The following is a 25,580-nucleotide window of genomic DNA, read 5'->3' as shown; positions in this document are numbered from 1 at the left end:
TGTCCTTCTGCTGCAGGAAATGCTGTGGAAACACTCTGTAACCTAAACAAGTGTAAATGTCCATTATTGCTGAGCAGGAGAGAAAGAGAGAGGGTGCTGTGGGTGTCCACCACTGTGTAAAATACAGAGTATGGAGAGCAGGGAAGCAGCTTGTTCCAGGGTCTGGTGTCCCACCTTGGAGCTTCATGGCTGTTGGAGTCACCTTAAAGCTTGGCTTATTATTTCCAATACAGGTGGAGGAAAACAAAACACAAAGAAAACCCCAGACTCTTCCCTGAGCCTGTTGCCAGCATCAGAGAGAACATTTGTGCTCTGATGTGTTGGCTAAACCAACCTTTGGTGGCTCTGATCTTGTAAATCATTCCAGGTTCTATCTCTGCCTTTCACAGTTGGAGAGGATTTTTCCCATACTCATCCACATGTACCACAGGCAAAGAGAGAAGAGCAGATTCAGCCATGGCTGCTGATGCTTCCACATCATTATCATGGAAGGAGGGAATGAGCTTTGGTTGTGCCTGAGCTTCCCACTTTTTCAAAGATTCTGATCTGCTGCTCCTCAAGGTGTCTTTAAACCTGTTTTGAGCTGTGACAGAGCTGCCAGGGGGGTTTAAAAAAGGGCAAAAAGCACAATTAGGAGTCAGTGACCTGAACTTGGGAAAGATCTGGGTTCCAGGGGATAGCAAAAATACCAGGGTCACAGGAGGGGGACCTGTAACAAGATCACTTCTGTGTGGATCTTCATTCCCAACAGGACACTTAGGGATAAATCACAGTCGCTGGAAGGGAGTTTGTTGCTTGTGCTCATTATGGGGCTTTGAGGGAAAAATAAATGTATAGTGCTTGATCTGTGTTTGCTGAAGTGTTCCAGGGGGGTTCGACTGCATGATCTCCAGAAGACCCTTCCAACCCCAGCTGTTCTGGGATTCTGGGGGTTTAATTTCTTTTTCCCCATCATTGAAACTGCTGTCCACAGCAGCAGAGCATGTCTTAGTGGTGTTTGTGTAACATTTCCCAGGTCTTTGCATGGTTGGTTTCCCTGTGTTTGCTTTGTTCTGGAAAAGCTCTCCCCAGAGCTGGGCTGCCACAGCTCCAGAGGTGGAGCTGAATCCTCAACTGCTTCACTCAAGGGTGTTTTCACTTAGGAGATACAGGGTTTAGTTTTCTCTCTCAATAGATGTAGGTATTTTCCCTCAAGAGATATAGGGTTTTCTTTTTCTCCCTCAATAGATGTTTGGTTTGATTTTTTCCCTCAATAGATAGAGGGTTTTCCCCTCAATACATGTGTGGTTTTTCCCTAAATAGATGTAGAATTTTTCCCTCAATGAATGAGGGTTTTTCCCTCAATAGATGTAGAATTTTCCCCTCAGTGGGTGAGGGTTTTTCCCACAGTATATGCAGGTTTTAGGCTGCTACAGCTGCTGTCAGATGGAAGGTCCATGGACACCATGGTTGTGTCTCCAAGAGGAACAACCAGGCAGTGCCTTGAGAGCAGCAGGGCCAGGCTGCACCGTCTCTTCTGGGCACTTTCTCAGTCCCACTGGATATCTGGATTCGGGATTACATGAGCTGGGGATGGGTTTTTCCATTCAACATCACCCCCCGGATTTCTGTTTTCCCTGAGCTTGCAGATGTGTCCCACCAGGTTTTAGGTTTTGCAGCCACCCCTGGCCAGCTCAGCTGGACACTGCAGGGAGGGAGCTGGCTAAGTTTGGGTCCCTGCAGGCACTAGCCTCACATGGCACCTGCTCAGTCCTGCCCCAACACAGCAGGATTTCACTCAGGACTGGAAGCTGTGCAAGAGAGGGGAGGTGGGGAGGGACTTCCAGCTTCAATCCCATTGTGAAGCTGGAAAGGGCCTTTTTGCAAGAGCAGGGAGTGACAGGACAAAAGGGAATGGCTTTGAGCTGAAAGAGAGAAGAATTATATTGGACATGAAGATGGAGACACACCCTGGCACAGGGTGCCCAGAGCAGCTGTGGCTGCCCCTGGATCCCTGGAAGTGTCCAAGGCCAGGTTGGACAGGGCTTGGAGCAACCTGGGATAGTGGAAGATGTGCCTATCTGTGACAGAGGGTGGAGCTGAGTGGCCTTTCATGTCCCTTCTAACCCAAACCATTCTGTGATTCCATGTCTCTGTGGACATCTGTAATATCCCTTCTCAGTCCTCTCTTCCCATGAGAAGTGTTCCAGGTAATTTAATTTCTCCAAGTTTGGAGGTTGTTCTGTGTTTCTGGTTGTCCCTGCAGCCTTTGCCAGCACTAAACACTGAAGGTGGGAAGATGGGCTGTAGTTCAATACCTTCAACATGAAAAACTCTCCCTTGAATTTTTGGGGGATGAGAGAATGTTCCTGCCTCATTTTAGTGGCAGCAGTTTTGTTCTGGTGATTGGAAACTTCCCTGCTTCCCTGATGCTGGAGCTTTGGCAATTCCCATAATCTGTTGGTGTAAAGTTGTCTTCTCCTTCCCCTGGCAGGGAGGAGCTGTGATAGGAGATGCTGTGGCTCCTTGCTGAGGAGCTGGGAGCTGCCAGGACCAGGTGGAGGGAAGGAGGAAGAGCTGGCTCTGTCCCCTGCACAAACACTGACTGATCCCACGTCTCCTCCTGTGCTTCTCCCCTTCCCTGGGCCAGGAGCATCCCTGTCTGCTTCCAGTGACAGCATTGAGGCATAAAATCCACCACATTTTCCTTCCCTGGAAGGGAGGTTGTCACAGACCCAAGGCTGCCAGAGCTCCAGGAGCTTTTGGACAACACTCAGAGATGCACAGGATGGGATTGTTGGGGTGTCTGTGCAGGGTTGGACGATCCTTGTGGACTCCTCCAGGAGATTCTGTGATTCCTGATGTTGCCAGAGGCAGGAAATCCTGCAGGGTGCAGCCAGAATTAACGAGGTGCCCTGTCAGGCCAATGGGACACCACAAAGGGCACCCATGGACCAGCAGCTCCATGTGGGGGGATGATCAGGAGCTTTCCCTGGGCCGGGAATCTCATCCCTGTCCCAGAGCACGGGGGGACGTTTGCTGCAGCTGTGGCTGAACTGCAGAAGGAGCTGCAGGAGGAACCTGGAGCTGAGATGTGGCTGCATCCCACACCTGGGACCTGCTGAAATGTGGCTCCTTTGGTGATTGTTATGTTCATTATTGAACACACCTTGTTAGTGCCAGCTAATTAATCTCGGAGTGGGAACTTTCTCTCTTTCCAGCCTGTGGAATATTGTTGCTATTAAGCAAAGCAATAGAATGAACATTGTTCAGCTGATTTCTGTGAAAAGAGAAAACAGCTCTCAGCAAATGCAGCAGCTGTTGCCCCTTGCTGCTCTCTGAGGTGACCTGGGAGAACAGGGAGCCTTTGATTTAAACCCTTTGCCTCAAACATTTATGGGATCCTCATTTCCTCAAAGTGGGAAAAGGCAGATCACAAACTGGGGCTGTGAGTGAGGTCTGAGCCGCTCCATCACAGCCCTGCTCTGGATGAGGTGACCCTTTTGGAGCATCAGGACTGGGATCACTGAAGATGGGAGCATTTCTCGAGGCCCATGGCCACCACGTGCGGCTCCCCTGCACTCGCACATGAATATTTAACAGCCTTGCCCATGTGGGAGCCTTCAGAGCTGAGCAGGGAGCTTCTGCCTGCCTGAGCTGTGGGGTTTGTTTGAATCTCACCAGTGGGGCTGCCTGGAGGGCAAACCATGGGCTGGGGCACATGGAATATTGATCACAGAGCAGTCTGGGCTGGGCCGAAGGAGGGTGGTGGGAGGAGGTGTTTGTGGTACAGCCGGAATGGAGGAGTTTTCCAAGGTTTGTTTCCTTGCAGAACTGCTCCAAAATAAAACTCTGGGGTTTAATTTAGCCAGGCTGGGGTTGTTTGCTGAATCTTGGGCATTTGTTTGTTCACTCATGTGTTTGGATTGGGAGCTGTGTGGGTTTTCTTCTGCACTCGCAGGGATTGCAGCATCTAGGTCAAATCTAGATTATCCCTTTTTCCATGGGAGATGGACAGGCAAGGCAGTCACTGAATCCTGGGCCCACCCTGGCTGCTCTGCTGCCTTTCCCTCTACTCTGCAAGGCCTATTTAACTGTTTTCATTTATTTCTTCTTCTTTTTTTTTTTTTTTTTTTCTCATTTTTTTAATGGCACATTCAGAGCATGGAACAGCCTGCAGATAAGGTTGTAATGCATAGGATTGGTGTGAAGGATTTATGTTTTGCTGAGGTGATGGATGTGATCTGGGTGAGCTTTCTTTAATCTTAGAAACTCTGTTGGAAGCTCAATGAGGTTTTTAAATAGTGTCTAAAGGTGTGTTCAGATCTCCCCTGCCATTCATCTGAATTTTAATTTATTAAATTTTAATCAAAAAACACGCAAATTAAACATTCTTTAGAAAAAAAAAAAATCAGTGCATCCCTTAAGCTGGGATGTGTCTCCTGCTTTGGCTGAGTGCTGTTTGTGCAAGTCCCTGTTTTAGAAGCTGCCCAAGCAGCTGCTGCACTGGGAGTAGTGGGATCATCCCTCAGAACACTGCTGGGATCACTGAACCCAGGGCTGTGCAGGAGTAGAGCCCTTGGTCTGGAGCTTTTCATGTCCCCAGGGGTCACTTCCACCTCTTGGGTAGCCTTAACTGAGGGAATAAAAGGGGCTGGAGGAAAGCTGTGGCTGCCCCAGCCCTGGGAGTATCCAAGGCTAGGTTGGACAGGGCTTGGAACAGCCTGGGATAGTGAAAGCTGCCCATGGCAGGGCTGGGACTGGATGGGCTTGAAGGACTCTTCCAGCTGGGGATTGGGATTCCATGGTTGATGTTTCTATGAAACATCCCATTTAAAAGGCTGCGGAATTGGTAGAGGTCTCTGGAGAGTGAAGAAAAAACAGCAAAGAACTTCCTGACTGGGAGCAGCTGTAGAAACAAATATTCTTTGTAATGGTCAAGAGTTTGAGCTGTGTTCAGACTTTGTTTTTCCAACCTTTTCCTTTCTCTCTATCCCTCTCTTAGCCATTTAGTCCTGATTTCCAATTTCCCTCTTAATTTTTCCACCCCTGCATTTTAGGAGGACAAAGCATAGAGAAGGCAAAAGTATTGAAAGAGGAGAGGAGAGACCATGGGTGGGGGCTGGATGGGGGAATGTTGTTTGGTTTGTTGTTTGGTTTATGGTGCTCTTTGGGGTTTTTTTTAAGCCAAAACCACCTCATTTTCTTTCCATTTTCAATATAATCATCATTATGTCTCTGCTCTTGTCTGTGGATGCTCATGGGCCCTTCCCTGCCTGCTCACACTGAGGAATCAGCACATGCTGCTGGTTATTTCCCTCCCCTGCCCTGTCTGTCCATCCCTCCCCTGCCCTGTCTCCCTGGGCTCTCCTCACAGGGACAATCCATCCCATGTCCTGTCCCTCTGTTCCTGCTCAGTCCCTAGGCTGGTTCTGATCCATGGCACAGTCGACTGCCTTGGAGTCTGCTCCAGAGGGGTCACTTTTAAAACTCTCATCAGACTGTTTTTTTGGGAACTGTGGTATCCTCCACCCCTTCCCTTGTGCCCCACACACATTTCCACCTCCTCATCCCTCTGGAAAGCTGCCAGATCCTCCTGGGCTCCTCTGCCTGTGGCACTTGGCTGGCAGTCAGTGGCTTTGTGTCTGCTGGTTGGGATTTGGGATCTGGGGAGGCAGATGGCTCTGGAACTGGAGCTGAAGCCGTTCCAGCAATGTCACTCTGATTTCAGGCTCCTTCTGCCCTGTGGCTGATTTTTTCCTGAAAGATAAAGGGACTTTGCCTCTTGGAGGCTCCAGCTCTTCTGTCAGCTTGGGTGGGAGCTGGCTCAGGATTCAGGAGCTGTCAGGGCAATCTCAGGAGGTCAGGCAAGGACAAGGTGATCTTCAGTCTCATTCCCATGGGAAATCAGGTTAACCAGCAGGGAAAGCCACAGCAGGGGGGAAAGGGGAGTATGGATTTATTTTTGCCTGTAGGAGGGATGACACAGGCCTCTGCCATCCCAGGCTGGTTTACTCTGGCTGTAAGGACTCACTAAATGCCAGTTCTGAAGCCCCCAGCTGGCTGGGATGTGGCCGGACTGAAGTGGGAATTAGGAGGTGCCTGTGGCTGTCAGGTCTCAGAGGGATGATCTGCTGAATCCCTTTGGAAATGGGCATGAAAATCCCTTGGATCTTACCTTGGGTGCAGAGGCATAAAGGAGAGAAGCAGAATCCTGGATGCACAAATCCATCTGAGCAGTACCTTTGCAACAGGAGAATCTGTTACATGCTGTGTGAACAAACCTCCCTCTGGAAATGCAATTGTTCAATTTCATTTTACAGGGCTCAGTGTTCTTGAGTTATGAACTGGAGGTGGGGGAGAATTGAAAAGGTGCATTAGGTAGAGCTCTCCCCATATTCAAACCTGAAGAAGGTGTGAGTTGGCAGGAGCACGCCAGCATCCTGGAACTGTTCTGGAAATGCACTGGCACAGGGTGCCCGGAGCAGCTGTGGCTGCCCCTGGATCCCTGGAAATGTCCAAGGCCACGCTGGATGGGGCTTGGAGCTGCCTGGGATAGTGGAAGGTTGCCCAAGGCAGAGGGTTGGAACTGGATGATTTTTAAGGTCTCTCCAACTCAAACCATTCTGTGATTCCAAGATTCTGTGATCCTTGTTTGTCTGGTCTATATCCTGCTGCTCACAGCTACACAAAGTACCTGCCCAGCAGGGAGTTTCCTGCTTTGACACCTCCTCTTATCCCTGGGATTGACCATTCCTTGTTTCTGGAAGGCTCCATGAGTCCATCAGGCAGCCACGTCACCATGGCAGCTCAGCATTACTGAGGGGCTGCTTTGAGCTGCAATAAGCCCTGCAGGGGAAAACAAAACCACCAAGCCAGAAAAACAGTGAATTTTAAAAATATTTGTCCCCCATTCCCTGGGAGAAGTTTGTCCTTTCCTTTGTTTCCTCACCTTTGAGGCTCTGCCGTGGTGCTGTGGAAGGTCCTCACTGGCAGGGGGTTCTCCAGTTATGACAACTTGATTTGAGAACATGCTTTTCATTAATAGTTTGCTGTGTGTGTAGCCAGGGGCATGCCTGGGCTGGATAATTGGATTTGGGAGGCCAGTGTTTGTACAATTGTGACACCTCTTGCTGTGAAGCCAATTTCTGCAGCCATGCAGCTGATACAACATGGGGGCAATCTTTTCCAGCCTTTGTTCCAGGGATGTCTGACTGGTGGAAAAAGTAACCACAGCGAGAGACTTCCCTCAACAGCATGTCTGCTTCCAGCCCAAGGGAGCAAAATCAAGACCTTGTTCTGTGTCTCAGATGATCCAGGGAACAGCTGACAGAAGTGAAGCTCTGCGAAGTCTTGAGCAGCTTACACAGATTTACTGTGTGTGTTCTTTTCTTGAGACCCTCTGTAATGCCCAAGGACTGTTTCACTGTGGCCTGGAGCCCTTTGATCCTCATTTCTGTTCTTACTAAATTCAAAAATGAGAAGTTTGCAGTAGGGTTTTGCCCAGGTGATTTTGTTTGTTGTCCATACATCCCTTAGAGGTACATTTTATGCCTCTTCAATCTATGCTTAACTATCTCAAGCAATCCAAATCTTCTTTGCTTTCCTTAAAAAAAAAATAAAAATCCCAGTACTCTTTGGATGCTCCGTTTTTGGATCTTAGCTGGTGATTCTGTCAGATTCAGAGTTCAGAGCCTGCTCTGCCCCCAGACAGGGAAATGTCAGCTTTAATCCAGACTTACACACTTTGGGTGAAATCCAGGCCTTGTGCAAGTCTGGTTTAGACAGGAATCTTTGAGCCTTGAGCTTCCCAGCATCTCTGAGGGCCTTTGCGTGGCTGAAGCTGCACCAGAACTGAGCTAAAACCACAGTGGTGACTGAATGTGATAGTAGTGACTGCTGAGCACAGTACGTGTGCAGGGGCTGCTGCCTTCCCCCTGTCTAATGGCCTCAAGGAATAAATAAGGAATGTGTTGTTCATTATTTTATCTGCACACAGGGATGAGATTCTCAGTCCCAGCTCCCTGGGTTTGGTTGTTGTGCTCAGTCCAGTGCTGCTGTGGTTTCTGCTGTGGCTTTTGTGCTTCCTGTTCTTGCCCTTCCCTTCACTGTCCCATGTCCTGCCTTGCTTCCCCAGCTCTTCCCTCAGCCTCTGAAATGCTCTCTACACCCTCCCTGGGAGAATGGCCCTGGCAGGGGCTGGGGCTGGCGCTGGGGTGGAGCTCATTGCCTTCAGTCACCTTGAGTGTATTGGGTTGTGCTCAGAATCCCAGAGTGGTTTGGGTTGGAAGAGACAGTAAAAACCATCCAGTCCCACCCCTTTCCATGGGCAGGGACCACTTCCACTAGAGGGGATGTTCAGCCTGGAGAAGGGGAGATTCCAGGGAGACCTCAGAGCCCTTCCAGCCTAAAGGGGCTCCAGAAGAGCTGGAGAGGGAACTGGAACAAGGGATAGAGGGGACAGGACACAGGGAATGGCTTCCCACTGCCACAGGGCAGGGAGAGATGGGATACTGGGAAGGAATTACTCCCTGGGAGGGTGGGGAGGACCTGGCACAGGGTGCCCAGAGCAGCTGTGGCTGCCCCTGGCATGTCCAAGGCCAAGCTGGACAGGGCTTGGAGCACCTTGGGATAGTGGAAGGTGTGACTGCCATGGCAGGAGGTGGAAACTGGAGGATCTTTCAGGTCTTTCCCAACCCAAATCATTCTATAATGCTGTGATTCTGTGTGGGCAGGATTGTGCAGGATCTGGGCTCTGTTCTGGTGTGTGAGAGCAGAAATGGGCTCCACTGATGAGTTTGATGCTCCATAAAGTGCTGGGTGCTCAAGCAACTGCCCAGGGTCTGTCAGAGCTCCATGGGTTGTGTCTGTAGGGAATGGGAGACGTTCCCCACAGGGACAGCACAAGGCCAAAGGAGAAAGAGAGGAGAGAACTCTGACAGAGGTTGAAAGAAGAGAGTTCTCTGCTTTTGAAGGCTTTGGGACCCCAAATCTCTGCATTTCTCTTTCTTTGAAATGTCTGAAGAGGAGCAGCCCCTCACAGCTCTGCACTGGTTGCTGCATGAGCTTTTCTCGGCTGCATGGCAGGATTGCCAGTGAAGCTGTCAGGTGAACCTCTGACATCAGCTTCACAAAGCAACTGTGGTATTGAAAACTGCCTCGGGTAATTAATTAATCTTTCTGTAAATAGAAGGCTTGATGTGCACCAGCAGTGCTGTGGGATCTTTCTCAGAGAAAAATAAAGTCTGTGACAGGATTGTGGATGAGCAGGGGGGATCTTGGCAGGTGCAGGAGACTCGTTATCCTTCCAGTTAAATTCTGCAAGGAAAAAAAAAATACAGTCTTCTGCTTGGTGGGTTGTGTTGGAGGGTGAGTGTAGGTGGGGGAGGGATCCCTAAGGAAGGTGCTTGGGAATGCCCATTCCTCTGGTTATAGGATGCAAGCAGCACCTGCCTCCTTCCTCCTGCCTGGGGCTCCTCCTTGAGAGCTGGTGCTGTGCACTGTCACTGTCACAGTCACTGCAGCAGCCTTCCAGCACAACTTCCTAGAGTGTCCCCTGGTAGGGGGTGCCAAGAGAAGCCCACAAGCTGCTGTGTGTTCTGCTTGTAGTGCTCTCCAGGCATTAACACAACTCATTATGACACTGGAGAAGCTGGACCCCATCCCAGAAATTTGGGGGACATCCTTTGGTTTGCATATTTGGTTGTTTTTCCACACATGACCAGAATAGATATTCCCCAGGATATTTTCAGAGCAATCTTTAATCAGAGTTAAAATTGTTTCTCAATAATTGTTCTCAATTAGTGCAGAATCATGGAATGGTTTGGGTTGGAAGAGACTTTAAAGCCCATCCAGATCCACCCCTGCCATGGCAGGGACATCTCTCACTGTCTCAGGCTGCTCCAAGCTCTGTCCAGCCTGGCCTTGGACACTTCCAGGGATCCAGGGGCAGCCACAGCTTCTTTGGGCACCCTCTGCCAGGGCCTCCCAGGGAACAATTCCTTCCCAATATCCCATCCAGCCCTGCCCTGGGCAGTGGGAAGCCATTCCTTGTGTCCTGTCCCTCCATCCCTTGTCCCAAGTCCTCTCCAGCTCTCCTGGAGCCCCTTTATGCACTGGAAGGGCTCTGAGGTCCCCCTGAGCTTCTCTCCAGGTGAACATTCCCAGCTCTCCCAGGCTGGCTCCATGGCAGAGGGGAGCCAGAGCAGCCATTTGATCATTTCCATGGCCCCCTCTGGATTTGCTCCAACAGGTCCATGCCTTTCTCATGTGGGGATCTCAGTCATAAACACAAAGTTTTTAAGTCATGTTCTACCTGAATTTGATTGGCACTGGGAAGCCCCTTCCCTGGAAACAAAACTATAAACCCACGTAGTACAGGGAGAGTCTGGCAAGCCGAGAGTCGCACTGAAGCTGTGCTTTGTGTCCCGGCACAGGTGTGGAGGGGGACACTGGCCCGGCTGCGCTACCGGCGGACGAGGGCGGCGCTGACCATTGTGCAGCACTACCGGCGCCACAAGGTGCGCGCGTACCTGCGCGAGGTGCTGCGGCGCTTCCGCGACGTGCGCCGGCTGCCCGACCGCGGCCGCAGCATCGCCTGGCCCACCCCGCCCAAGGTGCTGCACCGCTTCGAGGAGGCCCTGCAGGACATCTATCACAGGTACTGCCCCTGCCCCGTGTCACACCCGCTGCTTGTCCCAGCGCCGTGAGCTGGGTGGGTGTCGCTGGCTTTGTTCCCTTGACCGTGTAGATAATTCTGATCCAGAGATTTATTGTTGGCTCACAGAACCCCAGGATGGTTTGGATCTCAAAGCCCATCCAGTTCCACCCCGTGCCATGGGCAAAGGCACCTTCACAGAATCGCAGAATCACAGAATGTGTAGGTTGGAAGAGACCTTCAAGGTCATTGAGTCCAACCCAGCCCTAACACCTCAAATAAATCATGGCATCAAGTGCCACATCCAGTCTTTTTTTTAAACATGTCCAGGGATGGTGACTCTACAACCTCCTGTCAGACCAGGTTGTTCCATTGTGATATAAACATTGTGTTTCCTTCCTTGGCCCCTTCCTGGCCTTTTTGGCTGGTTTTGAAAAGAAAGAGCAGGTGCTCTTGGATGAGAGGGAGGAGAAAAAGAACCTTCTCGATTTCCTTAAGGCTTCTCATAGTAAGCCAATGTTTTTCTGCAGTAAAGTGAGCGATGTTTCCCTTGTCACCCATGTTCTGTGTGCAGAACAGGTGTTTGTACCTTCATTAAACCTTCCAATATCTAAAGGCTGGTGATTTTTTTTCTCTGGGAAGCTGTAGGCAAACTAGTTACCATTCCAGTTTGAGAAATGATGACATCTGAAAGTGGAGGAACAAGAGAAATGTTGGCTGGAGGGGCTTTCAGGGACCTTCTGTCCAGCCATCAGTTTGCAGGACGGTTCCAGCAGCTCTAGATCAAGTCAGCTTTGTTATTTTCCCCAGCTGTCTCTTTCAGGAGAGACATCCATCCACCCACAGCCTGTCTGGGGAGAGAGTCCTGCTTTCAGAATTAGCTCAGTTACCAGAACTACAGAATTTTAGTTGCTAAAAAGTCTTTGTGTAGCATTAATCCTGGAGCTCTGGTGCTCCTGCTGAAGGCTGGGGTGTGGAGCAATGGATGGGCTGCCTTGCTCTCTTCCATGGTTGGAAGTTGGAACTGAGGGGCCAAATTCAGCAGTTAGAGGAGAATGGTGCTGTAAATGAGCCCAAAATTTGGCTTGCAAACACTTCATTGCAAACAGATGCACCAGTGGTTGACTTGTGGGTGTGGGGTGGGGAGTGTGGCACCCAGGCCTGTCAGGGTTGGAGGTAAGATGTGACTTTAAACCATCAAGTGACCTTTGCAGCTTTGGGAATGCCCAGGCAGGACTCTGAGGGTGTCCTTGTGGTGCTGCCCTTGCAGCAGGAGTCCTTCCTGGGCGAGCTCCAGGCTGTGGGGTTGAGCCAGGCCTTGCTTTGGTGGCAGGTGGAGAGCGGCCGAGCTCATCCGGAGTGTGCCCCCAGAAGTGCTGCCTCAGCTGAGGGCCAAGGTCGCTGCCATGGAGCTGCTCAAGGGCCACAGGGCTGACATTGGTCTCCAGAGAGCCTGGCAGGGGAACTACATCGCACTGGTGAGTGAGGGGGACCTGGGCTCAGGGTGCTGAAAGGGGGAAACTCGGGGAAATGAGTGTTGGTTTTGGGGGAGGAGAAGTACTTGGAAATTTCCTGTTTATGTGGGTTCAAATCCTTGACTTCCACTGCACTGGGAGTGATTTTTGTGAATCCTGAGCGGCACCAGCAACATTAAAGCACTGCCATCAGCTGGCTCTGCAAACAGGCAGAGCCAGACTTCACTGGGAGATGAAAATGCTGGATAGAATGGAAAACAGCAGACAGAAGGGGAACAAAGAAATTCTCTCTGGGCGGGTTTGATTGCTTCCCTTTGCTCCATCCTTCCTTGGAGCTTTTTGGTGTGTCAAGGTTTGGTTCCCCAAAGCACAGAAGGGTAGAGGGAGCCATGTTCCAGCCATGCCTCTGCCAGTCCCTCTTCCTTCAGCCCAAGGAGAGTCCTGAGCCTGTCTCTGCTCTTCCAGAAACCAGACAGCCCCCAGAACTCAGGCTCCTTCACCCCTGTGGCCAACGAGCTGAAGCGCAAGGACAAGTACATGAACATCCTCTTCTCCTGCCACGTGCGCAAGGTAACAGGGCTGGGGGGGCCTGGCTGTCCAGTGGGACCAGGAGCTGACCCTGGGGGTATTTGGGCAGAAGTTCAGAGCAGTTCCAAGGAGCTACATCAGGGAATTTTGGGTGGGGAAAGGTTGGGTGGCTGCTGGGGCCTCACTGTGTCAGAGGCCCAAGTAAATTGTAGACTCCCTGCCCATGCAGAGTGTTGGGAGTGAATGGTCTTTAAGGACTCTTCAATCCAAAGCATTCCATGATTTCATGATAAAATCACTTCATTCTGCGTAACTGGTTTGGATCTGACATTTTTCATAGCAGAATGGGTTTTTTTGTTAATTTGGTTGGAAGGTTTAAGCAACTAATTAAAAAACCAGACTTGCTAAATTGTTGTAGGCAGCTGCTAACGATGCTGGTTTGAAATATCTGTCAGAGAAGAATATTTTGAACTTTACAAAGCCAACAGACAAACCCAGTTTTAGTGGCAGGCCAGCACTGTGGATGTTCAGGTGTTTTTAAGAAGCTGTATATTCTTTTTATCTGTAAATATTGCAGTTGGTCCCCCACATGCACGGTTGTTCCTTATGATTCTGCAGATCTACACAATTCATTCTGCGGCACAAAATCTCACTTTAAAGTAAAACTTCGCAAGTGGTAGTGAGTTGTATTGTTTATTCAACAGTGATTCGTGTTTATAAAAATAGAAATCTCTAATTGCTTTCCAAGCAAAAATATTTCGGTGGAGTTTGATGCTGCTGTGACCACGTTCTCTGTGAGGATGGGGTTCACTGCTGCAGTGAGTGGTTTGGGTGAGTGGTGGTGTCAGGATTAAAGGAGGAGCAGGAGAGTCTGAATCCAAACTTCTCTTTACAACCTCACTGCACTTGGGCTGAACCTCCCTGAGGGCCAGGGAAATGCAGAATCCTCTGGCTTTTTTCAGGTTAGTCTGAAAACAAAGTAATTCCTCTTCTTACTCATTTAATGAGCTGAAGCCAGTTGCAGTTTCTGGCTAAACTGGGATAACTGTAGAAAGGACAATATTCAGTTGTTAGAGATGTGGTGATGGGAATTGTGAGTTTGGATGGGAATGGAATGATGGTGAGGGGAATCCCTGGGGGTCTGTGTGTGATGGACGCGGTGTGGGAGTTTTATCTTGTTCATTGTTATGCAGCTCTCCAGCCTTTAAGTCCCTTCTGTTTCTCTTGCTCCTGGTTCAGCTCTCAAGAACAATCTCCTGTGCAAGCACAGGGCAAAGCAGATTCACCGATCCACGTTTTATCCTGTTTCTGCCAGGATAGAGCTCCTGTCTTCAGACAAGTGCCAGAGCAGCATTTGTTGATTTTGGTGTATGGAGGAATCCCTGAGCATTCCAACAGGCCATGTTTCTGTACTGTGACTGTGCTGGAGAAATCCTTTTTTTGTGGTTTTTTTTCACATTGAGATGCCAGCACGTCAATAGTAGAAGCAGAATGGGGATGGAATAGGTGCTACCCACCATAAAGTGGATTCCTCCTGAGACTGAAAGGCTTTCACTGCTCTCAGAGGCACAGCTTTAGCTGACTGTGGGTGCATTAAAAAGGCAGCTCAGCTGAAATCACAGATATTGCAGGGTAATACACTTGCAGCCTTGTGGGTTCTAAATTATCTTTTAACTTCTTTAAACTTTTGAAAGGTTAAATTGTTGTTGCTTTCTTCTCACAGAGAGGTAGGACTTGATCCCCTGCTCAGTTAGGGATTCCTGGCATGGCTTTGGAGCCATCAGCAGGGAAGCCCCATCCCTGTAAGTGTCCAAGGCCAGGCTGGACAGGGCTTGGAACACCCTGGGACAGTGGAAGGTGTCCCTGCCATGGCAGGGATGGCACTGGGTGGTCTCTAAGATTCCTCCAAACACAAATCACTCCATGATTCCTCAGCACTGCTGAGGACAAGAGTGCAGCACTGTGCCATTGTCAAGGATGTGTGAGCCTGGTGATTCCAGGGCATCTCCACATCACAAATGCAAACAATCCTATCCAAACCCACTCTTGGATGTTGCCCCTCCTCAAGGGAACCCTTTGTCTTCCTGCTTGTACAGCCAGGAAATGTCTGAGCGACCCTGATGTGAACAGAGCAGGGAACATAAACAATGCTGAAATTTAAAGGTTAACAGGATGAGGATTTGACATTTGAGAATTTAGCATTTCCCTTTCCAGGCAAGGCACTTCCTCAGGTCATCTGGCTTGAGGTTCTGGCTTGAGCACTGGATTGCAGACTAAGCACCAGTGAGAGCTGTGGGACTGGGGCGGTGACTCCACGCTCTGACTGCAGGAGCACAGGCTGAGAACAGCCTCAGCCTCCCTTTGCCCTTCACAGCAAACTATTTCCATCCTAAGCTGTTTAAAATTAAGATGTTTCTTGTCAGAAATAGAAGTTTTGGCATCCTGTCTCTTACCCCAGAGTAAGGATAGTCTCTGGGTGACCCTCAGTGCTGGGGCAGAGGGAATCTCCCCTCATTGCTGCATTCTTCTCTTTGAATTTTTAACAAACAAATCATCAGATTTCTTTCTTCTCTTTAGCCTTGATTTCCTCATGTCCTAACAAACCTTACTGGCCCAGGGTGGGACTTGGTGCTGGCTCATGCAGCCTGGCCCTGGGCTCAGGGCAGATTTGTCACATCTCTTGTTAAACCTGGTTCCTTGTGGGTTTGCAGGTTGTGTTTGTTCTCTGCTGAAAATTGGTTCAAGTGAAGCTTTAACAGGGGCCTGAAGTGTGAATTATAGAAATGAAATTGTAATTATCAGGTGATTTCATCACTTCCCTTAAATAATTCTCCTGAACAAAGCAGCAATTCACAAAAAAAGGCTGCTCAAGTTCATGCCTGGTGTGTTTTCATGATTCAGCTTATTTGAGGATTCTTGAACAAAAACTGTGCTGCTGCTGCTCTTCCCTGAGGCAGGAAGGTCTTAGTGGGAAGGTGTTAAAGGGCACTTTGGTGAGCTGGGCTGAATGTTTTATTTCTGAAGCAGCATCAGCCTTCCTTTGTGGCTTTCTTCAGGTACTGAGTCACCAAACCACGTGTGAACAGCAATGTCAGGTGTCAGCTCTTGGAAATGTTCAGTCTGATGCACTTCTTTCTTCACACAGAAAACACATTGAAGGCATAAATACTGGGCAACCTGAATAGACACAGACTGAGCCCAGAGCTCACCTATTTAAACACATTCATGAGTAGAGCACAGCCTGTGACCTGTCAGATATTGGTTCATTACATGTTGAGACAGATTTTTTTTTAGCTGATGACTGACATGGATCTAATGAATTCTTCAGGAAGAATTTAGAATATTCTAGATCAGGAAAAAGACCCTTCCTGGAAAGGGTGCTCAGGCATTAGAAGAGGGTGCTCAGCGAGGTTTGGAGTCCCCATCCCTGCAGTGCCCAAGGAACACCTGGATGTGGCACTCAGTGCTCTGGGCTAGTGACAACGGGGGCTTTGGGCACAGATTGGACTCAGATTGGCCTGAGAGGGCTTTTGCAACCTCAATAATTTTATGTTTCTAAGTCAAAGAAGTAAATTTATTCCAGGAACTGTCCTCCAAGTTTCGAGCTGCTGGTAAAGTTTTCTTCGCCTGTGTGGGGGCCTGATCTCAGCAGCTTGAGCTGAATAATAATGGGGGGCTCTGTTTGGAGCAGTTTTTACAGAAAGGCTGTGAAGAGGCTTTGAAGCCTCTTGGGGAGGGGAATGGACTGTGTGGTTGCTCCCCTGCAGTAGGTACAGGTAGAAGCAGGTCATTCCTGCCTACAGAAAAATCTATCTTTTCTGAGTATTGTGCTGCACTTCACTTTTTCAAAGGAAATTTTCAAGATTTTTGCCTTAGGAGAAACCAAATGCATATTTCATGCAAACCTCCAGATTTTGTTGGATCACCTAGGAAACAACTCTCTCTCTTTATTTTCTTTAGAATAAGGCTTTTCTTTCCACTTTTCCCTTGTCACCTGTGGCACCAAGCTCCCTTGAGAGGCTCATCTCTTCCAAAGGCCAGTGCCCTGCCATGTCCAGAGGCCACTGACAGAGACCTGAAAAACTGCCTTGAAGATTTTTCAGCTCTAGGCCAAACCTTCATTTCCCCCACAAGCTTGTCAGGAAACTAAATTAGGACTGATTCACATTTGGATGAACAATATAGAAATACGGAATGCCCAGAAGGTGCAGAGACCACAATACTAGGAAGGGCTGTTCTCTGGAAGGGAATGAGCTGTAGCTGAGAACAGAAGGCCTGTCCTTACTCCTACAAGCCCAGTAATGGGATTTGCACTGATATGAGTCCCTTCTGTGCCTGCTCCCCAGTGGGGCAGTTTTTACTTTATCCCACAGCAGGTATTATTTACATAAATTCACTGTAGGTGCACGAGGCACCTGAAGTCTCTTTTGCGTGGGAAGTGCTGGAAGGATATGAGAATTTGGTCCTCAGGTGAGATGAAGTCCTGGGCCTCTCCTTTGGAACATTTCTTTAGCTGAATTTTAAAACTAAAACCAGAGGGGAGCCATGAAAAAGAAGTGGAATTTAAAACATGCCTGTAGAACTCCCCCAATATTGCATTGGCTTGAAATACACCTTTGGGGTGCTGGTCAGCAGTGGCTGAAGGTGAGTCCAGGCTCCCAGAGACCAAGGACACCTAGACCGTATCAGCAATAGTGTGGCAGCAGGAGCAGGACAGTGACTGTCCCTGAGCTGGCACTGCTGGGGACCTCCAGCCCTGGGATCACTTCTGGACATTTCATGATAAGAACATCGAGGGGCTGGAATGTACCCAGAGAAGGGAATGGAGCTGGGAATGGGCTGGAGCCCCAGGAGAGGCTGAGGGAGCTGGGAAAGGGGCTGAGCCTGGAGAAAAGGAGGCTCAGGGGGGACCTTGTGGCTCTGCACAACTCCCTGACAGGAGGGGACAGCCGGGGTGGGTCGGGCTCTGCTCCCAGGGAACAGGGACAGGAGGAGAGGGAACGGCCTCAGGCTGGGCCAGGGCAGGCTCAGGTTGGATATTAGGGAAAATTACTTCACAGAGAGAGTGGACAGGCATTTGCACAGCTGCTCAGGAGGTCCCCATCCCTGGGGGGTTTCAAAGCCATGTGGCACCTGGGGACAGGGGTCAGTGGAAGAACAGTTGGACTCAGTGATCTCAGAGGGCTTCTCCAGCCCTTCTGACTCTGTGAGAACTGAGTGTGCTTCCCATCTCTGCTTCCCAGGCAGCAGCCACAGCACCTCCTGTCCTGGGGTGGCTCTGGTGTCACAGCACCAGAAATCTACTCCCTTTGTCACTTGGGGTCAGGGCTGGGGGTGAGCGTGGGCAGCAGCCAGGCAGGGTCATGGCAGTGCACAGGGAATGTTCACTGTGTCAGACTTCAAACAAATCACAGTAAATCAATGCCCCCAGCATTGATCTGAGCTCTGAGGGGCAGATCCAGCCCCAGGGACTGGACTTTGGTTCAACTCCCAGGATGTGGAGCATGGAGAGCCCAGAGCTTCCCCAGATCATGGCCGAGGAGCCGGTGCTGCTCTGCTCCAGCACCCGATATGTGGCACCAGGCACTCCTAACCTACTTTCTCTGGGCCATTCAGTGTTTCTTGGCCTTTAGGCTTTTTTCTCCATTCATCTGCTTCCTAAAATAATCCTGGTTACTCAGCATCTCTTCCTGTGATACTTCCCAAGCCCTCAATCATGTTTTTCGTCTTCTCTGAACCCCTGGATCTCCTTCACACTCACCCTGGTCCTTCACAAGGCTGTTCCAGGTGAGCCCATGGCTCCCAGGACGTTATTCCCATGTTATTCCTTGCCTATGCCAACATTCTGCTTTTTCTGAGCTGCCTCATGTCGTTGTGCCAAGATCTCTCCAGAGCTGTCTGAAATCATCCTCGGTTGCTTTTTCTGAGTCAGTGCCGTTAATGTAAAGCTGTCACAGAGCTCCCCAATTTGCATTTTTTGCCTTTATCTGCTCTGAACTTTGTCACTCTGCTGCCTCCTGACTGAGGATATTTAAGTTCTCCCGTTGTCTCCTGATTTCACCCTGGAAAATCCTATTTATGTTCATCCTCCTCGTCACATCTTACCCTTGTCTCCCCTTCTCAGTTGATTAATAAATATCTCAGTGACTGCGATACACTGATGACTCTGGTTTTGCTTCAGTAAAAAACAATTTCTACTTTGTGTCCTACTTTCTTACACACTTCTGCCAAAACTTTGCATCCTTCATGGTGAGTGTTTAGTGCTCAGGGGCATCCAACAGCCTGGGTGAGGTGGAACTGCTGGAGCTCTCCCAGGCTGGGAGAGCTGGGGGTGCTCACCTGGAAAGGAGAAGCTCCAGGGAGAGCTCAGAGCCCCTTCCAGGGCCTAAAGGGGCTCCAGGAGAGCTGGAGAGGGACTGGGGACAAGGGATGGAGGGACAGGACACAGAACAAGGGTAGCCCAAAGCTTCAGGTCTGGACTGTCCCAGCCTGTGGTGGCTCAGGGATTCTCCAAAGGCTCAGGGATAATATGGGACAGCAGCCTGGGATTGAGCTCCACTTGGACAGGGCTTGAACATGGCTGGGGGAAGCATCTGACCTTGGTTTGAGCAAAGCCCTGGAATTTCCCAGGGTGCCACAGCTCTGCTGGATACCTGGGAATGTTACTTCTCTGTCTGTTTGTAAAATGGGATTACAGGGACCATGTTCCCTTTTCACCAGTCCAAAATCTGAGGAGAAAACCTCAGATTTAGGTTTAGGAGCTGTGTGGGTTTGAGGTATTTGTTAGTTTAGGGTGTTATGTTTTTTGAGTTTGGGGGTATTTTTATGTGTTTGAGGTATTTTTGTGTGAGTTTTGGCTGTTTGTAAGTTTAGAATGTTAATTATGTGACTTTGGGGTATTTTTGTACAAGTTTGTGGTTGTGTAAGTTTGGGGCATTTTTGTGTGAGTTTGGGGTATTAGTTTAGGATGTTCGTTTTGTGACTTTGGGGTATTTTTGTATGAGTTTGCTGTACTACTGTACATTTTTGTGTGAGTTCGGCACTCAGCACTGCACAGTTTGGTTTCCTGTGTTCCTGCAGTGATCAGTGGGACTGACAAGGTGTTTCTCTGCAGGTGAATCGCTTTAACAAGGTGGAGGACAGGGCCATTTTCATCACTGACAGACACCTGTACAAGATGGACCCCATGAAGCAGTACAAAGTGATGAAGACCATCCCCCTCTACAACGTGAGTACAGCACTGGGGATCCTCCTCTGGGCCTCTTTCAGGGCAGTGTCTTTACTCTGTAGCTCCATTTTCATATCCATAAAATGGAAAAAGTCCTTGGGTTGCAGTTTCTAATATATTTAATGTCTTTATAACAATTACAGTGCAGTTATTGCAACACCAAAGCATCAGGGTGGGAATTTTGGGGTGTTCTGGACAGGGCCAGGAGTTGGGCTGGATGATCCTGGTGGGTCCCTTCCAACTCAGGATATTCCATGGTTGTATGATTCTATGATCATATTAGCTTTTAATTTTGGTGCATTAAATAAAAGCTAAACCTCAAACACTCTTACACTTCTCTGCTCCCTCTGTTTCAGTTTCCTTTGCTGTGTGCAGGATCCTGGCCCAGAAGGGGTTGGCATCTCACAGCAGCTTATGGCACTATTCCCGTGTCTCTGAGGGTTTGTTTGATCCTTCCAGTCATGCTCAAATGTATTTATTTTATTTTTTTCTATTTGTTCATGTGTGATGTAAATCTTGCCAAAGCTATACTCAGAATTACGGTGAGGTCTGGCCTTGGGGGTAGCAGGGTGGAGCTGCCAGTGGATTATCAGGGATGGAAGGGGGTGGGCAGCACCTCAGCTTTGCTGCCCAGCATCCTGGAGCCGGGATTCAGCTGCCTGCTCATCTCCCTGAGCCTGAGGTGACAGTGCTCTGGTTATCTCCAACCTCCAGAGCCTGCCTGGCTGCTGGGAAATGCCCTGCACGTTTTTATTGGGATGTTTGCTTTTGGAGAAATTACAAACCCAGCATTTCTGTATTGCTGGGAGGCCAGAGATGGGATTAGGGTGAGGGTGAAATCTCATCTGCAGATGTGGAGGGGATGATTAGCTCTGACTGCATCCATAATTTTGGGTTTAGAGTCTCCTCCTGCCCTCCTTGCTGGGCACCAGCCTCAGCTGGGCAGCCAGCACAGCATATCCATGGAGTAGCTACTCCCAGTAGGAATCCTGGCTGCAGCAGGCAGTGTCTCCATGGCAGTGCCTCTTGTTTTGAAAGGAAGCTGCCCTGAGCAGCTGTGGAAGCTTTTCCTGGCTGCTGTTCTGTCCCAGCACTGGTGTCTCCGTGCTCACAGGGGCTGGCAGCACATCCTGCTGTGTACCCAGGGGCTGTGTGCCCGTGCAAAGCAGGGTGCAAACACCCCCAGCCTGGTGAAAACCTGGGTGCAAACACCCCCATCCTCCCAGCAGAGCTCAGACACACTCACGGTCTTTTAGCAGAGGGGTTTTCCACACATGATTTTCCAGGTGTTCCTAGACAGGTGATGTGGACAAGGTGGGATTTTGTCCATCAGGATTTCTTACTGTTGGTTTCTCTACCTTAACCAGAGTGTTCAGGTCACTGAAATTCGCTGACTGCAGGACTAATGAGAGATAAATCTGTGTTTATCACAGGTTTAGAACAATGTCTGTTTTACCTGTGTGCCTGATGGGTGTAAAGGTGCACATTGTACATTTATGACAGTATAAGACCAGATCATTTGTTGGTCACCTGAACATTCCCTCTTAAATCCTTAATGCCTTAATGCCTTAAAAATTAAAGGTGAGCAAGTCAGGTACAATTTCAGGTTACTCATAGAATATCTATTACTAAGAAATGGCAGTTATTGTTGCTTTTTCATCAATAAAAGGTGTGTCTAAAATAGAATATCCATTCCTACAGAGACCCCTAGGGCAGGCTCTGTGGTGTTCATGTGTTGGCTGTTTTGGCTGTATTTTGGCTTAGTGTTGGTTGTATTTTTGGCTCAATGTTTGTTGTATTTTTGGCTGAATTTTGGCTCTGTGTTGGTCATGTGGCTGCTTTGCAGTTCCTCAGGACAAGAGCAGTTAATGGTCTGTGCAGATAGGTCTCTTGCTCTGAGAATTCTCACATTTCTGCAGCTATAAATCAGTTTTATTGGTAGATCTGCAGCTATTCCCTTCAGTAACCTACCACAGGGATTCTTGGCCAGACAGTTTCTTCGACCTGAGTCCTTGAGATTCCAGGGCTCTTGGAGTGCTTGGCACAGGAGGAGTGGGTCCAGGAGATCCTCTGCTGACCCATACAGGTTGTCAAGGTAACATTCCAGGATGGAAATTTGATTAAAACAAGCTTTGGTAGATTCTGTGGTGTAAAATTGCAGCTCTGTTGGCCACAGCCTCTCCCTGTTCCTGCCCTGTGTCCTGGGGAAGAGCCCCAGCCCTGCCCGTGCCCAGCTCCAGGGCTGGGGTGGGCACTGATCCTGCTGCTGGATCCAGAGTCCCCTGAGCTGCAGGAAGGGGACAGGAAGAGAGTTTGGGGTGTCTTTGGTTTATACACAGGACACAAAATATTTCATAGAATAATGGAATTGAATTTGGATTGGAAAGGACCTTAAAGCACATCCAGTGCCACCCCTGCCATGGGAAGGGACACCTTCCACTATCCCAGGCTGCTCCAAACCCCGTCCAGCCTGGCCTTGGACGCTGCCAAGGATCCAGGGACAGCCACAGCTGCTCTGGGCACCCTGTGCCAGGGCCTCCCCACCCTCCCAGGGAACAATATCCAATCTAAACCTCATCTCTTCCAGTTTGAAGCCACTCCATTTCTATTGCTCTTGCCAGGATTTCTCAGACTGAGCTCTGGCAAGCAGTCAATCCCATCGAGCAGTTGTTTGTTCCTTATTGTAGTTACATTTTATATTTGTTACCTAATGTTTATATTTGTCTTGTCTTTCCACTCCTGAGCTGCCTTGCACACTCTCCCCATTTTTCTGTGCCTGATCCCTCCTTTCATAGAAGCCCTTCCACTATGTGAGGTGGAAGGAGCTGATCAGTGATACAGAAAGTCCTCCTTTTTGGGAAAAGAGCGATGGTTTGAAATGCTCTGAAGGTTTTTTGAGGAGCAAATGGACAGTAATAACATCAATAGTGATGTGTATCCATGGAACAGCCCTGTCCTACGTGTGGATGAGTGTTCTGTGGGAAGAGGGATCATCCTGCCCATGCACAGAGGTGAACCCAGCTGGAATCCTCTGGCTGCTCTCTCTGCTGCTCCCTGTCAGCGTTTCAGAAGCACCCTGTCAACACAGCAGCATCCTCAGGAGTGGTGTTTCCATGGAGATCTCATGGAGACAGTCAGCTGATGGCTGCACAGACACAAACTTGTTTTCAGCCAAAGAAATCACTCCCATCTCCCATAGCCAGGTTTGCCTGGCCGTGGTTGGAGTCCCTGCACTGGGACAGGGGGAAGGGCTGGGAACTAAACCATGTTTGATTTGGCTTCGATGGAAGGAAGGAGTTTTTCCTGTGAGGGTGGTCATGGCACAGGGTGCCCAGAGCGGCTGTAGCTGCCCCTGGATCTCTGCAAGTGTCCAAGGCCACGTTGGATGGGGCTTGGAGCAGCCTGGGACAGTGGAAGGTGTCCCTGCCCATGGCAGAGGTGGCACTAGGTGGTCCTTAAGGTCCCTTCCACCCAAAGCATCCCATGGGCTCTGGGTGAGGAATGTGTCATTCTCTACACAACCTGACAAACAACAGCTTCCCTGCCAGCCCTGCTGGTTTCTCCATGTGGAGATGCTGCTTTGGGGAATTCTCTGTGTGGATTTTTCATCTGCCAGCACTGTGACATTGCCTCAGAGTGCCAATACACTGTGACCTTTTTGTTCTTACCTGAATTAAAACCAAACAGGTAATGGCTGAGAGGAATTAAAAGGCACCCAAGCAACAGAAAGGCTCTTGCAGCCACGTCTCCCCTGCAGTGGTGAATGTAATAAAGGATGTTCTGCAGAAGCTGAGGATTTTTTCCTGCTCTTCAAGCAGGGCCAATATTAATGTTGGTAAATACTGAGATAAGCACCTTCTCTGAAATGATTTCTTTTGTGTTGCACTTATTCGCTCACAGAGTCTTTGCTCACTGTGGGGAGGGGTGAAATGGGAAGATTTTGAAGGGCTCTTGGCCTCCTAACAGGGTTCTGTTGAATAATTAATGTTTAAATTGCCTTTTCAAATCCGACACTGCGACTTGTTCATCTTTCACACTGGCTGCACATTTAAAACCTTGATGGCAGCAGTCCCTGTGGTGCTATTGTGCTCACAGGAGGGTATTTAAGCATGCAAATTAATTTTAAGGGACACTATAAAGCCAGGCAGCTGTTAATGCCTGTGCATGAGGTGGAGCTTGTTTGGAAAGCATTTCATAACCCCAAAATAGCCTGAACAGGGAATAAACTCCACCTGTGCTGGTGCAACTGGTAGCAGGAGGGCCCTGCCCAGGGTTCCAGGATCAGCAGCTGCTGCCCTTCAGTTCCTGGGGTAACCAACAAAATCCCAGGGACTGGACCTTGTGTGGAGCCTCATCCCAAAAATAGGGCACAGACCACACAGCTGTGGGCTGAGCTTTCCTGGGATGTGTGAGGCCTCCAGAGCTGCAGGAACAGCTTCCTTGGAAATAACACGTTGTGACTGCTGAAGCAAACACAGGGAGCAGCCTGAGCCCCCAGGATCTGTGAGCTGACAGGGGTCAGGAATCTCCAGCTGGATTGGCGCTCACACAGCTCTGGGGGACACAGGAGCCTTTGCCCCTAAACAAGGGAGTAATGAGACTTTAATTTCAATAAAATGGTTTATGTTTGCCTCTCACTTGTGGGGTAATGGGGTTTCCCTCTGCAAATCCCTGGATGGCTCAAAGGAGGCCTTTAATGGACAGAAGTCCTCTCTGTTCTTTCTGTACTTATCATCCTTTCACCTTATTTTATTTATTTTATTTTATTTTATTTTATTTTATTTTATTTTATTTTATCCCATTCATTATATTCTATTTACTTTGTTTTACTCTGTAAAATACTCTCTCTATTTATTTTGTCCCATGTGTTATATTCTATGCATTTTATCCCATTTATTATATTCTATTTGTTTTATTTTTTTTTCCTTTCTCCTTTCTCTGCTCTGCTGTATTTGCCTTTTGAGGTGTTTTTTGCCCTCCTCACACTTTGTTTCCCCAGCACAGATCCTTTTTTTCCTTTCTCTTATATTCATCTGAGTAACCTATGGTCCCAAATTGCTCCTCCTAAAAATTATATTTTTTCCTTTGTAAGATGATGACAAAGCTTTTGATGAGCCAAGTGCAGTTACTTAACAGACAAAAAGAAAATGCGAGAAAATTAAAAAACAACCAAACAAAAAAACCCAAACCCTTGCAACTTTTTATTTTGTCAGAACAGCCAGACCTTAATCCATGCCTAAACATGGTAATCATTGTGGCTTTGCAACTCAAATTCTTCCTGAATTCTTGTGTTACCTGCACATCACAGGGGCACAGAGTTATTCAGCTTGAAAAAGACCTGTAAAATCATCAAGCTCATCAGCAGCATCACCAAACCACATCCTCTGGTGCCACATCCACACATTTTCTGGGCACTTCCAGGGATGGAGACTCCAGCCCTGCCCTGGGCAGCTGTGCCAGGGCTGAACAGCCCCTTCAGTGAAGAAATTCTCCCCATATCCCACCTGACCCTCCCCTGGCACAACCTTAGGCTGTCAGATCCCTTTGGTTTCCCAGCATGTGTGGGTTTGAAGATGCTGTTGGGCAGACTCCTGATGAATGTGGGGTTCAGTGGTGTCATCCAGAGGAGGTTTTGGGCACAGCTTTTACCTGGGGCTGTTGGGAGAGCAGCTGGTGCCGTCCTTGGTGGGTGCCCCATGGCCCTGGGGAGGGA

At 49.0% G+C, this 25,580-nt stretch overlaps 1 protein-coding gene across 3 annotated transcripts in view; it reads left to right on the top strand.

Moving 5' to 3' along the window:
- MYO1D (myosin ID) overlaps positions 1 to 25,580 on the top strand; it is a 154,744-nt gene that overhangs the window by 72,598 nt on the left and 56,566 nt on the right. For all 3 annotated transcript variants that reach the window (XM_083877442.1, XM_083877443.1, XM_083877444.1), the window contains exons 17-20: positions 10,416 to 10,639; positions 11,970 to 12,114; positions 12,577 to 12,681; positions 19,754 to 19,867. In XM_083877442.1, the coding sequence (XP_083733568.1) occupies positions 10,416 to 10,639; positions 11,970 to 12,114; positions 12,577 to 12,681; positions 19,754 to 19,867 (588 nt within the window). The remainder of the gene's footprint in view (positions 1 to 10,415; positions 10,640 to 11,969; positions 12,115 to 12,576; positions 12,682 to 19,753; positions 19,868 to 25,580) is intronic.

The sequence above is a fragment of the Zosterops lateralis genome (assembly GCF_965231275.1).
Source record: "Zosterops lateralis genome assembly, chromosome: 24".
Lineage (NCBI taxonomy): Eukaryota > Metazoa > Chordata > Aves > Passeriformes > Zosteropidae > Zosterops > Zosterops lateralis.
This window is presented reverse-complemented; position numbering and strand designations above follow the sequence as displayed.